At 42.7% G+C, this 15,832-nt stretch overlaps 1 protein-coding gene across 2 annotated transcripts in view; it reads right to left on the bottom strand.

Annotated features, from left to right (window-relative positions):
• Nucleotides 1-15,619, bottom strand: part of LOC120063200 (GTPase-activating protein and VPS9 domain-containing protein 1-like) — a 38,394-nt gene extending 22,775 nt beyond the window's left edge. For both annotated transcript variants that reach the window (XM_039013417.1, XM_039013418.1), the window contains exons 1-7: nt 15,471-15,619; nt 2,884-3,096; nt 2,146-2,413; nt 1,365-1,940; nt 1,126-1,209; nt 862-996; nt 143-332 (exon numbers count right to left, since the gene is read on the bottom strand). In XM_039013417.1, the coding sequence (XP_038869345.1) occupies nt 143-332; nt 862-996; nt 1,126-1,209; nt 1,365-1,940; nt 2,146-2,413; nt 2,884-3,068 (1,438 nt within the window). In that variant the 5' untranslated portion in view covers nt 3,069-3,096; nt 15,471-15,619. The remainder of the gene's footprint in view (nt 1-142; nt 333-861; nt 997-1,125; nt 1,210-1,364; nt 1,941-2,145; nt 2,414-2,883; nt 3,097-15,470) is intronic.
• Between the last annotated feature and the right edge of the window lie 213 nt (nt 15,620-15,832).

Here is a 15,832-nt window from a genome sequence, read left to right on the forward strand (position 1 = left end):
AACTGCAATGCTGCAATGCTATAACAGGAATAACAAGTACTGGAGATTAACCACGTATTTCATTATGCAGTATGTATTTCTCTGTCAGAAAGCCAGTGGCTGCAGGTCTACAGTAACAACAGCCGAGGAAGTCGGTAGGTACCTATGTTCCTGTTTTTTTTGTTGGCGGGGGTGGTGGCTGGGGAGAGCTGGGGGGTGTTGGAGGGGGTGAGCTCCAGACTGTTGCTCTTCACCGTGCGGGACTGGGGCACGTTGGCCAGCATGGTCTCCAGGAGCATGTGCTCCTCCTCCCGGAGGTGGTCCCCTGCCATCACACTCCGTACAAAGTCCACCTGAACACCATAGGAGTTAATTACTTCATTTAATACTCTCACATCCTAGTTTCTATGAGGAATCCAATTAACTTTTTACTAAGGCTTCAATAGCTAAGCTGGTGGAGAACTTATGACACGGGTGATAAGTGCAGGGCTCTTTTCACAATGAAACTAAAAGTGGGGCTTGAGACATGCCAATAGAATACAGCAAGGGTAATTATTTATTACCGCACTAATGTTATAAAGAAAGGTAACTAAGGGAGGAGCCATAGCACCGCAGTTCCAGGAGGATGTGGTAATACTTTATTTCTTGAGTACGCTATGGTAACTCCCAGTCCTTGAGACATAACAGCACTCTCAACAACCTGTGTGAAATGTCTCCTCCCTTTCTGGTCTGACAAGCCTGGGCATGTCAAGTTCACTTCCTGTAACATAGGAACGTTTACTGTTGCCTGTCTAAAACATGTGTACATACTGTTCCAGACTAGGCTAACTACAATATAAGCCACACAAGATTCAGACTGAAACAGTCAGATCAGCAGCGTACCAGGCAGAGGAGCTGACTGTGTGTCATGTACGCCACAGTCCTGCTGAGTCCTTCTAGTAGGTTCATGGAGGACATGGGCGGTGTCTCCACAGCTCTCCCTCCGATTACCACATCCAAGAAGGCAGCTACACAGCTCTGAGGTGACACAACCAGACAGTCAACTTCAATAATAAGGCAAGAAGCAAAACATGTATTCAGAATGTAATAAAAGCTACCCCATGGACAAACCGGTTATATATTAAGATGTGTGTTTGAGGATCTTACCTTATCGAACTTGGCCAAACTCTTTTTCCTCCGGGGGTCTCCATCATCGTCAGCCATTGCCAACTGTTGAAGAAGCTGCCCTACCTACAGGACAAAGATAATGATTAGAATGCATAAAGGGGAAAGGTAACAATATTTGATATTTTATCTAACATTTCAAATAGGATTCGTAAGCGGTCAATGTCCAGGCATGGATAAGAATAGTGTGGATGTATGAGTCTGTTGGGTCGTCCACTGACCTGCATGAGGTTGAAGCGAGCCACCTCATTGATAGGGGCGTCTGAGATGATGCCATACTGCTCAGGGTTGACTATGGCTGGGCAGATGAAGCAGGTGAGCAGCAGGTCCGTGCACATGGTCCGCACCTCGCCCACCTCCAGACGTTCCACGCACGACAGTGTCTTGTACATCTGAGACACTATCCAGCGCAGGTTGTGGGGGAAGCAGTAGGTGTTCTGCTTCAGGTAGCCGATGAACTTGTTGACCAGGGTCACCAGCTTGGCCTCGTTGGCTTCCACGGCGGCTGCCACCTTCTGTCTGTAGCCCTCCGAGCCCTTCTCCCCAAACAGGCGCTCCTGCTGGGCCGGCGTGAAGCGCTCCGTCACCTTGGAGGGGTCCGTCTCCAGGTGGTCCTCGTCCTCCACCAGCAGCTGCATGATGGGCTCGTGGAGGGTGGCGGTGAGGAAAAGCTTGGCCGAGTACAGCCCCTCGGAGAAGAGCTTGAAGAGGATGCTGAAGGCGCACGTGCCCCGCCGCAGCAGCCGCCGAGGGTTGTCGCTCTCCTTCAGCTCAAACTCCACCAAGTAGCGGAGGACCTGGAATTGATAGAAACAGCAGCACCCTTACCAGATTTAGCAGTACAGAGGTTAGAAATGGCCTCATCACACTACCTATGAGGACAGGTAATAGTGTTAAATAAGAGGTGGCTGCTGTGCATTTGGTGAGTGCATGTGGCTATTGGCGGTGTGTTTATAGTATAAGTGTATAGATCTTAGATCAGAAGATGTCCGGGCTGCTCACCTGCAGCAGGTAGCGCTCATCCTCCTGCATGATACAGTTGCCGTAGAGTGAGGTGAAGACCGTGTAAATGACCCCCTGTGTGTGCTCCTGGTTCAGCCTCTCCCCAGCCACCAGGCAGGAGGCCAACAGCCGAGGGTTCTCGCGCACCCGACCCAGGAACTCCCCATAGATGCTCTCCTGAAAGCCCAGAGTCTTGTAGCCGTCCAGGAACTGTGTGTCCTCCAGCACTTTGGCATGCTGGCAGCATTCGGCCGGGGAGGCCTCAGCACTGTAGGACAGGGAGCTTTAATTACTACGAGAGCAGAAGGCTCCACAAACCAGTGGCTGGAAATGGGCAACAGTGAGCCACAGAGAGCTGTTGATTACTGATTGGAGTGACATGTAATTGTATGACATGCTTGCTGATCACAGGACTCCTCTGATTCCTTGCAATTTCCCTTTTGGGCTGCTAATCTAAATAGTGCTCGGCTGGCTCTGACATGCACCGTGTTTGGCAGGATTTACAACAAACAACATGATCACATCAGGAAGATAAGACAGTTTAATACGGTGGGATCCTACTTTAGGACTATTAAGTTACTAGTTCACTAAAGGTCACACTGCCGAATTCAAACAAGAGGACAACTCAAAATGTATTTTTATAATGGTGAGTTCCTATTAGAACTGTTTCTATTCTCCAAATGGATCGATCTCGTTGAAATGCCCTGGTAACAACAGCTCTGGGGGCCCCATGCTGACCTGGTGAGAATGAGCCTGTCGAGATTGATCCTCTGCTGTTTGGTGATCCAGGCAGCACGGTACAGTCTCTCAGCAGTCTTCAGCACGTCCCCGTTGAGCCGCTGGATCAGCTGCTTCTCTGAAGCCACATACAGCCGCTCCTGCTTCAGGTGGTGGGCCAGAGTGTGGATGTCTGGCTTCACCATCTTTACCAGCTCACTCAGAGGATAAAGACTGCAGAAGAGGGAGAGAAGAGGGAGATCAGTGACACTGGGGGATAAATGGTAATGAGGATGGTAATGACATCGTTGTCGAGAGAATGAGTACTGGGCAGTCAGGACAGAGCTACAGTTGAAGTCGGAAGTTTATATACACGTAGGTTGGAGTCATTAAAACTAGTTTTTCAACCACTCCACAAATTTCTTGTTAACAAACTATAGTTTTGGCAAGTCAGTTAGGACATCTACTTTGTGCATGACAAGTAATTTATCCAACAACTGTTTAGAGATTATTTCACTGTATCACAATTCCAGTGGGTCAGAAGTTTACATACACTAAGTTGACTGTGCCTTTAAACAGCTTAGAAAATGATGTCATGGCTTTAGAAGCTTCTGATAGGCTAATTGACATCATTTGAGTCAATTGGAGGTGTACCTGTGGATACATTTCAAGGCCTACTTTCAAACTCAGTGCCTCTGCTTGACATTATGGGAAAATCAAAAGAAATCAGCCAAGACTTCAGAATAATTTTTTTTTTTTTTAGACCTCCACACTGGTTCATCCTTGGGAGCAACTTCCAAACGCCTGAAGGTACCACATTCAACTGTACAAAAAATAGTACGCAAGTATAAACTAGAGGATTATGACTAACGCCGATACCGATTAAATCGGACGATTTAAAAAAATAAAAAAATATATATATATATATATATATATATATATATATATATATATATATATATATATATATATATATATATATATATATATATATATATATAATGACAATTACAGCAATACTGAATGAACACTTAATATAATACATAAATAAAAATCTATTTAGTCTCAAATAAATAATGAAACATGTTCGATTTGATTTAAATAAAGCAAAAACACAGTGTTGGAGAAGAAAGTAAAAGTGCAACATATGCCATGTAAAAAAGCTAACGTTTAAGTTCCTTGCTCAGAACATATGAAAGCTGGTGGTTCCTTTTAACATGAGTCTTCAATATTCCCAGTTAAGAAGTTTTAGGTTGTAGTTATTGGAATTTATAAGACTATTTCTCTCTATACAATTTGTATTTCATATCTTTGCTTTTGGATGTTCTTATCGGCACAATAGTATTGCCAGCCTAATCTCGGGAGTTGATAGGCTTGAAGTCATAAACAGCGCTGTGCTTCAAGCATTGCCAAGTGCTGCTGGCAAACGCAGGAAAGTGCTGTTTGAATGAATGCTAACGAGCCTGCTGCTGCCTACCACCGCTCAGACAGACTGCTCTATCAAATCATAGACTTAATTATAATAAACACACAGAAATACGAGCATTAAAATGGTCAAATCCGGAAACAATCATTTTGAAAAATAAAACATTTATTCTTTCAGTGAAATACGGAACCGTTACGTATTTTATCGAATGGGTGGCATCCACAAGTCTAAATATTGCTGTTACATTGCACAAACTTCAATGTCATAATTATTTAAAATTCTGGCAAATTAATTACGGTCTTTATTAGGAAGAAATGGTCTTCACACAGTTCACAACGAGCCAGGCAGCCCAAACTGCTGCATATACCCTGACTCTGCTTGCACAGAACGCAAGAGAAGTGACACAATTTGTTAATATTGCCTGCTAACATTCATTTATTTTAACTAAATATGCAGGTTTAAAAAAATATATACTTATGTATAGATTTTAAGAAAGGCATTGATGTTTATGGTCAGGTACATTCATGCAACGATTGTGCTTTTGCTAAATCATCACCCGTTTGGCGAAGTAGGCTGTGATTCGATGATAAATTACCGCATTGATTATTTGTAACGCAGGACAAGCTAGTTAAACTAGTAATATCATCAACCATGTGTAGTTATCTTCTTAATAGGGGGCGCTATTTTCACTTTGGGAAAAAATCGTTCCCAAATTAAACGGCCTCGTACTCTGTTCTAGATCATACAATATGCATATTATTATTACTATTGGATAGAAAACACTCTGAAGTTTCTAAAACTGTTTGAATTATATCTGTGAGTAAAACAGAACTCATTTGGCAGCAAACTTCCAAATTCTGAAAATGGGTCTCTGTGTCAGGGCCTGCCTATTCAACTGGCTTATATTTATGGATCTGTATGCACTTCATACGCCTTCCACTAGATGTCAACAGGCAGTAGAATGTTGAATGGGGTGTCTAGCTTGATGTGAGACCGAATGAGAGCTTTTGGAGTGACAGGTCCGCTCTTTTGTCAGTATTCAACTGCGCACCAGGGAACCTCACATTGTCTTCTGAAAAGCGTTAGGTATACACGACGAAATGCTCCGGCTCTGATTTTATTGGATACATGAGAAAAACATCATAAAGTAGGATTTTCAACCGAGTTTGACCAGTTTATTCGACGTTTATTGGGACTATTGGAATTTTTAGTTCCAGGCGCAAAGATTTCTTGGACATGTGCCCTCCACATGGCTAGCCAAAGTTGCTAATTCGACAGAAGAAATGGACATTCTAAAACAAAACAACGATTTATTCTGGAACTAGAACTCCTTGCACAACATTCTGATGGAAGATCATCAAAAGTAAGAGAATATTTATGATGTTATTTCGTATTTTTGTTGGCTCCAACAAGGCGGAGAATTGGTGAGCGCTGTCTCACAATATTGCATGCTGTATGTTGTACTAAAGTTATTTTTTTAAATCTAACACAGCGGTTGCATTAAGAACCAGTGTATCTTTCATTTGCTGTACAACATGTATTTTTTAGTAAAGTTTATGATGAGTTCTTTGGTTAGATTACGTGACTGTCCAAAATATCTCCGGACAATTTGGTGCATCATGGCTACGTATTCACAATGTAAAACCAGGATTTGTACCTCTAAATATGCACATTTTCGAACAAAACAAATGTATAACATGATGTTATAAGACTGTCATCTGATGAAGTTTTTCAAGGTTAGTGATTAATTTTATCTCCATTTGTGGGTTTTGTGAAAGCTACCTTTGCGGTGGAAACATGGTGAAAACATGGCGTTGTGTGTTAGGCTATTGTGGTGAGCTAATATAAATATACACTGCTCAAAAAAATAAAGGGAACACTTAAACAACACAATGTAACTCCAAGTCAATCACACTTCTGTGAAATCAAACTGTCCACTTAGGAAGCAACACTGATTGACAATAAATTTCACATGCTGTTGTGCAAATGGAATAGACAACAGGTGGAAATTATAGGCAATTAGCAAGACACCCCCAATAAAGGAGTGGTTCTGCAGGTGGTGACCACAGACTACTTCTCAGTTCCTATGCTTCCTGGCTGATGTTTTGGTCACTTTTGAATGCTGGCGGTGCTTTCACTCTTGTGGTAGCATGAGACGGAGTCTACAACCCATACAAGTGGCTCAGGTAGTGCAGCTCATCCAGGATGGCACATCAATGCGAGCTGTGGCAAGAAGGTTTGCTGTGTCTGTCAGCGTAGTGTCCAGAGCATGGAGGCGCTACCAGGAGACAGGCCAGTACATCAGGAGACGTGGAGGAGGCCGTAGGAGGGCAACAACCCAGCAGCAGGACCGCTACCTCCGCCTTTGTGCAAGGAGGAGCAGGTGGAGCACTGCCAGAGCCCTGCAAAATGACCTCCAGCAGGCCACAAATGTGCATGTGTCTGCTCAAACGGTCAGAAACAGACTCCATGAGGGTGGTATGAGGGCCCAACGTCCACAGGTGGGGGTTGTGCTTACAGCCCAACACCGTGCAGGACGTTTGGCATTTGCCAGAGAACACCAAGATTGGCAAATTCGCCACTGGCGCCCTGTGCTCTTCACAGATGAAAGCAGGTTCACACTGAGCACATGTGACAGACGTGACAGAGTCTGGAGACGCTGTGGAGAACGTTCTGCTGCCTGCAACATCCTCCAGCATGACCGGTTTGGCGGTGGGTCAGTCATGGTGTGGGGTGGCATTTCTTTGGGGGGCCGCACAGCCCTCCATGTGCTCGCCAGAGGTAGCCTGACTGCCATTAGGTACCGAGATGAGATCCTCAGACCCCTTGAGACCATATGCTGGTGCGGTTGGCCCTGGGTTCCTCCTAATGCAAGACAATGCTAGACCTCATGTGGCTGGAGTGTGTCAGCAGTTCCTGCAAGAGGAAGGCATTGATGCTATGGACTGGCCCGCCCGTTCCCCAGACCTGAAACCAATTGAGCACATCTGGGACATCATGTCTCGCTCCATCCACCAACGCCACGTTGCACCACAGACTGTCCAGGAGTTGGCGGATGCTTTAGTCCAGGTCTGGGAGGAGATCCCTCAGGAGACCATCCGCCACCTCATCAGGAGCATGCCCAGGCGTTGTAGGGAGGTCATACAGGCACGTGGAGGCCACACACACTACTGAGACTCATTTTGACTTGTTTTAAGGACATTACATCAAAGTTGGATCAGACTGTAGTGTGGTTTTCCACTTTAATTTTGAGTGTGACTCCAAATCCAGACCTCCATGGGTTGATAAATTTGATTTCCATTGATAATTTGTGTGTGATTGTTGTCAGCACATTCAACTATGTAAAGAAAAAAGTATTTAATAAGAATATTTCATTCATTCAGATCTAGGATGTGTTATTTTAGTGTTCCCTTTATTTTTTTGAGCAGTGTATATTGTGTTTTCGCTGTAAAACATTTTAAAAATCGGAAATGATGGCTGGATTCACAAGATGTTTATCTTTCATTTGCTGTATTGGACTTGTGATTTCATGAAATTATATTATATGATATCCCTGTCGCGTTAGGCTAGGCTATGCTAGTCAGCTTTTTTGATGAGGAGGATCCCGGATCCGGGAGAGAAGCGGTAGAACTAGTGATTATGTTAAGATTGACTGTTTTGTATAAGATAAGTTTAATGCTAGCTAGCAACTTACCTTGGCTCCTTGCTGCACTCGCATAACAGGAGGTCAGCCTGCCACGTAGTCTCCTCGTGGAGTGCAATGTAACCAGCCGTAATCAGCGTCCAAAAATGCAAGATTACCGATTGTTATGGAAACGAAATCGGCCCTAATTTTATTATTTTTTATTTATGTATTTTTAAAAAAATCGGCCATGCCGACCTCTAGTATAAAGACCATGGGACCACGCAGACTTCATACCGCTCAAGAAGGAGAGGCGCTCTGTCTCCTAGAGATGAACGTACTCGTGCAAAAAAGTGCAAATCAATCCAAGAACAACAGCAAAGGACCTTGCGAAGATGCTGGAGGAAACAGGTACAAAATTACCTATATCCACAGTAAAACGAGTCCTATATGGACATAACCTGAAAGGCCGCACAGCAAGGAAGAAGCCACTGCTCCAAAACCGCCATAAAAAAGCCAGACTAGTTTGCAACTGCACATTGGGACAAAGATTGTACTTTTTGGAGAAATGTCCTCTGGTCTGATGAAACAAAAACAGAACTGTTCGGCCATAATGACCATCGTTATGTTTGGAGGGAAAATGGGGAGGCTTGCAAGCCGAAGTACACCATCCAACCGTGATTCGCGGGGGTGGCAGCATCATGTTGTGGGGGTGCTTTGCTGCAGGAGGGACTGGTGCACTTCACAAAATAGATGGCTTCATGAGGTAGGAAAATTATGTGGATATATTGAAACAACATCTTAAGACATCAGTCAGGAAGTTAAAGCTTGGTCGCAAATGGGTTTTGCAAATGGACAATGACCCCAAGCAAAGTTATGGCAAAATGGCTTAAGGACAACAAAGTCAGGGTATTGGAATGGCCATCACAAAGCCTAGAACATTTGTGGGCAGAACTGAAAAAGTGTGTGTGAGCAAGGAGGCCTAGAAACCTGACTCAGTTATACCAGCTCTGTCAGGAGGAATGGGCCAAAATTTACCCAACTTATTGTGGGAAGCTTGTGGAAGGCTACCTGAAACTTTTGACCCAAGTTAAACAATTTAAAGGCAATGCTACCAAATACTAATTGAGTGTATGTAAACTTCTGACCCACTTGGAATGTGATGAAAGAAATAAAAGCTGAAATAAATCACTCTACTATTATTCTGACATTTCACATTCTTAAAATAAAGTGGTAATCCTAACTGACCTAAAACAGGGAATTTTTACTAGGATTAAATGTCAGGAACTGTGAAAAACTGAGTTTAAATGTATTGGGCTAAGATGTATGTAAACTTCCGACTTCAACTGTACATGCAGGGCAGTTTGGAGTAGATTTACAAGTGAGGACAATGGATAATTTTTATTTCTCAGAGTGCAATCCTGAGGAAGAGCAGGAAAGGCCATGTTGGCAGAATCCTAGCTCACACACTGACAGAGGAAGTAGACTGTCAGTAGTCAAGAGAAGGCAGAAACACTAGTTCTATTGGCTAAGATTGACAGTGTGGGGGGGGGGGCTTTTAAACAATAGCAAGCCCCTACTCTCGCTCACACAAGCATCTGGTAGCATTATTCACAGCACGAGAGTATATGCAAATCATATTAGTCTCCCTTTCCTTCACACACAAACCAGACAGAATGCATGAAATTTAATTGATTTCCTAGAGCATTCTTTGACACAAGGTTCTTTGTGGATGGCTGCTACCAAGGAAAACAGACAAGATTGTGAGGCTGGGAGGCCTGTAAAAAAAACAGCCCAGAGAACCCTGCCTCAGAGCGTGCACACAACTACAAAGGCTTGATACTATTAAACGTATGTGGTTTGAGGCATAAATATTTTGATGAGGCTTAGAAGCGTTTTCTTAACCATGTCATGCCAGATAAGAAAGGTTAATCATGGGTTATACACAAAGTCTCTGTGTTCCTTTAGTAGGCTAAATCCAATGATGGACTGGCCACTGTGAAGTTCTGGAACCATGAAAACACTGGGGGATCTCGGGTAAATAAATAAAAATCTGTCAAACACTTACTTAAGGCTAATCAATAGATTAATGACCAACAGTGTACCAGTCCATGAGAATACGCATGTGCTGTAGGCTCTTGAAAGAGTAGACTACATTTGTCACAGTCCTGTGTGGAAGTAAAGGGTGTAGGCCTAGGGCCAACACACAGGTGGTACTGTAGGACCTGTGGCCTGGTACGGGTAAAGCAGTTTCCGAGTTGAAGATTTGTTGAGTAGACCTACCTAATGAGTAAGTAATGGAAAAGGACGGGGAACTCAAAAGCAGAAGAAAAACCACTGTAGGTGGTGTGAAAAGGCACAGGCGGGGGTGTGCGAGAGAATGACGGTAGTTAGCGGTAGGTAGGCTAGAAATAGAATTCAGTCCAAAGCCATCCCTCCCAACATTACATACATGATGCTTAGGCTCAGAACAAGGAATCATTGTGAAGCAAACCATCTGGAAAAGAAAACTGAAAAGCACCTCAACCAATGATGCAGCTCACCACACAGCACATTTATGGAGGTGTTTGGAACACAGCCCAAACATTCCCTCAGTTGAACATGCAATACAAGCCAACAGAACAAAGTGCTTTTTATAGACACACAGAAAGGAATCACTTTCTAAAGGCACTCGAAACTCGAACACAAAGTCCCCTTTTCACTTCCCCTCAACATGAGATCAAATAAGACTGTTTGCATGAGCAGGTTAACGACTCCAGTTGCCTAGCCCAACAGCAGCTTCAAGGGCTGTGTCCCTTTGAAATTCATCAGGCCTTCTTCCGTTGGACTGCAGACATTTTACCAGCTCCTGTGTGCAATGGTATGGGGTGCACGCTGCACCTCCCAACAATCACCTCTCAGAAGGAGCTCACACACCACAAAGAGACATGGCAAAACTATACCCAACCTATTCCAGCAATCCAGCCCCACCACATCCAATTGACAACATAAGATTGTCAGATATTTGGTCTTAGATCATTAGGAAAATACAAATATGAAACTGAAACCAGGGTAAGCAGGGTAGCTGAAAGTGAGGTAGTGGTGGTGGTAATAAACAGCCTAAAGTACTTCAGTCAGAACGAGGATCTGAGAAATGATTCACTAGGCTACATCACCGAAGCTCAGGAATAGTGAGTGTTGGACAGCACAATAAAAATGTGAATAAGAGACCCTTGTCTCTTTCATGCGTGAGTTCCCCACAGACATTGTTTGTCACATCTAGTAGGCCTACCCTAAGCCTGTCCTACAACTACTGTGTAGTAACAAGTTATTTTGTGTTTTTTTAAAGACCTCCCACATACACTACACTGTATAACGCATATACAAAAGTATGTGGACACTCCTTCAAATAAGTGGATTTGGCTATTTCAGCCAAACAAGTTGCTGACAGGTGTATTCAATCGAGCACACAGCCATTCAATCTCCAGAGACAAACATTGTCAGTAGAGTGTAGAGGTTGACTGATTAATCGGGCATGTCCGATTAATTAGGGCCGATTCCAAGTTTTCATAATCGATAATCTGCATTTTTGGACGCCGATTATAGCCGATTACATTGCATTCCCCGAGGAAACTGCGTGGCAGGCTGACCACCTGTTACGCGAGTGCAGCAAGGAGCCAAGGTAAGTTGCTAGATAGCGTTAAACTTATCTTATAAAAAACAATCAATCTTCACATAATCACTAGTTAACTACACATGGTTGATGATATTACTAGGTTAACTAGCTTGTCCTGCATTGCATATAATCAATGCAGTGCCTATTAATTTATCATCGAATCACAGCCTACTTCGCCAAACGGGTGATGATTTAGCAAAAGCACAATCGTTGCATGAATGTACCTGACCATAAACATCAATGCCTTTCTTAAAATCAATACACAGAAGTATATATTTTTAAACCTGCATATTTAGCTAAAATAAATTAATGTTAGCAGGCAATATTAACTAGGGGGAAATTGTGTCACTTCTCTTGCGTTCATTGCACGCAGAGTCAGGGTATATGTAGCAGTTTGGGCCGCCTGGCTCGTTGCAAACTAATTTGCCAGAATTGTACATAATCATGACATAACATTGAAGGTTGTGCAATGTAACAGCATTTTTTTTTTTTTTTTTTACTTAGGTTTGCCACCCGTTCACTGAAAGAATAAATGTTTTGTTTTCGAAATGATAGTTTCCGGATTTGACCATATTAATGACCTAAGGCTCGTATTTCTGTGTGTTTATTATAATTAAGTCTATGATTTGATAGAGCAGTCTGTCTGAGCGGTGGTAGGCAGCAGCAGGCTCGTTAGCATTCATTCAAACAGCACTTTCCTGCATTTGCCAGCAGCACTTGGCAATGCTTGAAGCACAGCGCTGTTTATGACTTCAAGCCTATCAACTCCTGAGATTAGGCTGGCAATACTATTGTGCCTATAAGAACATCCAAAAGTCAAAAGGTATATAAAATACAAATGGTAGAGAGAGAAATAGTCTTATAAATTCCTATAATAACTACAACCTAAAACTTCTTAACTGGGAATATTGAAGACTCATGTTAAAAGGAACCACCAGATTTCATATGTTCTCATGTTCTGAACAAGGAATTTTAAACGTTAGCTTTTTTACATGGCATAAATTGCACTTTTACTTTCTTCTCCAACACTGTTTTTGCATTATTTAACCCAAATTGAACATGTTTCATTATTTATTTGAGACTAAAACGATGTTATGTATTATATTAAGTTAAAAGTGTTTATTCAGTATTGTTGTAATTGTCATTATTACAAATATATATATATATATAGATACAAATTTGCAGATTAATCGGTATCGGCTTTTTTTGGTCATTCAATAAATCGGTATCGTTGTTGAAAAATCCTAAATCGGTCGACCTCTAGAAAAATGGCCTTACTGAAGAGCGCAGTGACTTTCAACGTGGCACCATCATAGGATTCCACCATTCCAACAAGTTAGTTCATCAAATTTCTGCCCTGTTAGAGCTGCCCCGGTCAACTAAGTGTTGTTATTGTGAAGTGGAAACGTCTAGGAGCAACAACAGCTCAGCCGCAAAGTGGTAGGCCACACAAGCTCACAGAACGGGACTGCCATGTGCTGAAGCGCGTAGCACGTAAAAATGGTCTGTCTTGGTTGCAACACTCACTACAGAGTTCCAAACTGGATCTGGAAGCAACGTCAGCAAAATAACTGTTCGTCGGGAGGTTCATGAAATGGGTTTCCTTTGCCGAGCAGCCACACAAGCCTAAGATCACCATGTGCAATGCCAAGCATCGGCTGGAGTGGTGTAAAGCTTGTCGCTATTGGACTCTGGGGCAATGGAAACTAATTCTCTGTAGTGATGAATCACGTTTCACCATCTGGCAGTCCGACGGACGAATCTGGTTTTGGCGGATGCCAGGAAAACGCTACCTGCCCCAATGCATAGTGCCAACTGTAAAATTTGGTGGAGGAGGAATAATGGTCTGGGGTTGTTTTTCATGGTTCGGGCTAGACCCCTTACTTCCAGTGAAAGGAAATCTAAACGCTACAGAATAGAACATTCTAGACGAGTCTGTGCTTCCAACTTTGTGGCAACAATTTGGGGAAGGCCCTTTCCTGTTTCAGTATGACAATGCCCCCGTGCAGAAAGTGAGGTCCATACAGATATGGTTTGTCGACATCTATGGACTTGTATGTTTTTCTGTCATGCGTAATGTACAGTAGCCTATATCACATATGTATTGGATAACGGCACAATCATTTTGACTTTTGGGGGCTTGGGATCATTAAATGTCTAATGTAAGGGCTCATAAAATGTGTTTAATGTATGGCTCATCAGGCTCAGGTAGCATCAAGCTTGAATGTTCAATCAAAGCTCTATTTAAATCCAGACATAGGCATATTTATATGCTTTATAATGCTCTTGAATGACACTTCTGGTTTTGGCGGGAAATACTGTGTTACTCGGGAGAAAAAGGATTTATTCTCAGGGTTGAAACATTTGTAAAATACCGGAAAAATAACCCTAGTGATATCATCAATGCCTACAACCTTGGGTTAGGCTATCAGATCCCAGGGATTACAAATGAGTAAACGCTTCCTCTTACACAACCATACCCAAAAGGAGGGCATTCTGTAGGTCAAAGCAGTGCTAGCATGCAATATCTACAAAGGCTTTAAGTTCAGAGGTGGGAGCAAATGGGTAGCTTCCAAATATAAGGAAAGGAGAAATTCTGTATGCCTAAAATCAACACCTTCACTGAGATGTATGCTCAAAATCTTATTTTGCTAAATGTAGGCCAAATGTTGCCTGTCAGGAAGACAAAGCCTGACAGTGCACTCCTACACTGAATGAGACATCCTGATCCTCTGCTCTGGAGCGTTCAACATCCTTACTCCTGACCTTGCCAAAACAAAGACTTCTACCTTGCCTCGGAACAACACTACTAGTACTCCAGGCGCAAAGTCAGTTGAGATTCACTATAACTCAAGAATAAAAAAATTAATAAAAAGCTAGGAGCACACTCTTCATTCGTGTGATTGAGATGTATTCATGTTTTGGCTCTAACAATTAGCCTAATCAAAAGGTCAAGTGCATTCCTTAAATCAACATAAATTATTGTGACCATTCTGTTTTGAAAACCTTTGAGCCCTGCTTGATACACAAACACGTCTGAAGTTCTTTATGGTTCATCATACTACACTAGTCATGGATAGTCACGGCCCCTGCACTGGGTGGGGCTCAATTCTACACCTAATGTAGGGGATCAGGTGGGTAAGGAGAGGCGACCGCCGTTCGCTAGCTAGTTAATTATTCAAGCAACCAAGACAACTTGCCCATCTAGTAATTTTTAGGGCCCCAGCCTTGTCTTGTTCACTTTTGCAACACAGTCGACATCTTGCGTAATTTTTAGTTTAACTAGCTAGTTAGCTAACTAACGTTAGTTACTAATACTAGCTAATGTGTCACCGTCGGCCTCTGTTATAAATAGTTAGCTGGCTTCCTTTCATCATACTGGCATACGTTAACAGTGAAATGCTAGTAATCTAGCTAGTTAGAAAGCTTGCTATTAGAGGCAAATTGGTTAGCTATCTAGCGAACTACCTAATTATCTAACTAACGTTAACACTAACAGGTCGCTATAGCGTAGTTAGCTAGGTGCCTAGGTACTAGTTTACAATCAAAATAGTTAACTAGTTATCACAGAGAGCATAGCTAACATTACTGTACTTAGCTAGCTATCAACAACGGTAACCGTTAACTAGCTTACTAGCTCGTTGGTTAAGTAACGTTAGCTAGTGACCTAGCCAACTTGAAATGTTGCAGCACTGTTACTAGCCAAACATCGAGCTACGGTGGGATACCTTTATAGGGATATGTCAATGTTGCCCGGGTAGGCCAGGCTGGCCAGTTGTGGAAGAAAATAGCGTTCAATCACGAACGACATCCAAGAAGTAGCTAGCTAACGTTAGCAGAAGAAGGCCAGCGATGAAAACAGAACTAGCTAACGCGTTAGCTATAACACAAATTCAATGACTTACCAAACAAGTTGTTGATAGTATACCAGTTCTTTATGGAATCCCTATAACCGTGAAATAATGTCAGTGTCTGACCAGTTAAATCGCTAGATATGTCTATTCCAGACCGTTCCTGATCTCCCCTTTTCGTCAGAGCGCTAGCTCAGTCAGCTGTCATCTGCTGTCATCACGAGTAGGCGCGCTCTACCCGCATGCGCGCTGGGTCACAGAGATTTTAGTAAATATCTCAACCTCGAATAGTTTGGTGAGTTTTCTGTTTTTACATTTAATAAGAGCTAAGTAAGAGCTTGTTTATAAATGTCGTCTGTAGTGGACTTCGGGATGGTAAACTATGTTTTCTTACTTACTGTACACATTTACGGTAA

The sequence above is a fragment of the Salvelinus namaycush genome, chromosome 18 (assembly GCF_016432855.1).
Source record: "Salvelinus namaycush isolate Seneca chromosome 18, SaNama_1.0, whole genome shotgun sequence".
NCBI lineage: Eukaryota > Metazoa > Chordata > Actinopteri > Salmoniformes > Salmonidae > Salvelinus > Salvelinus namaycush.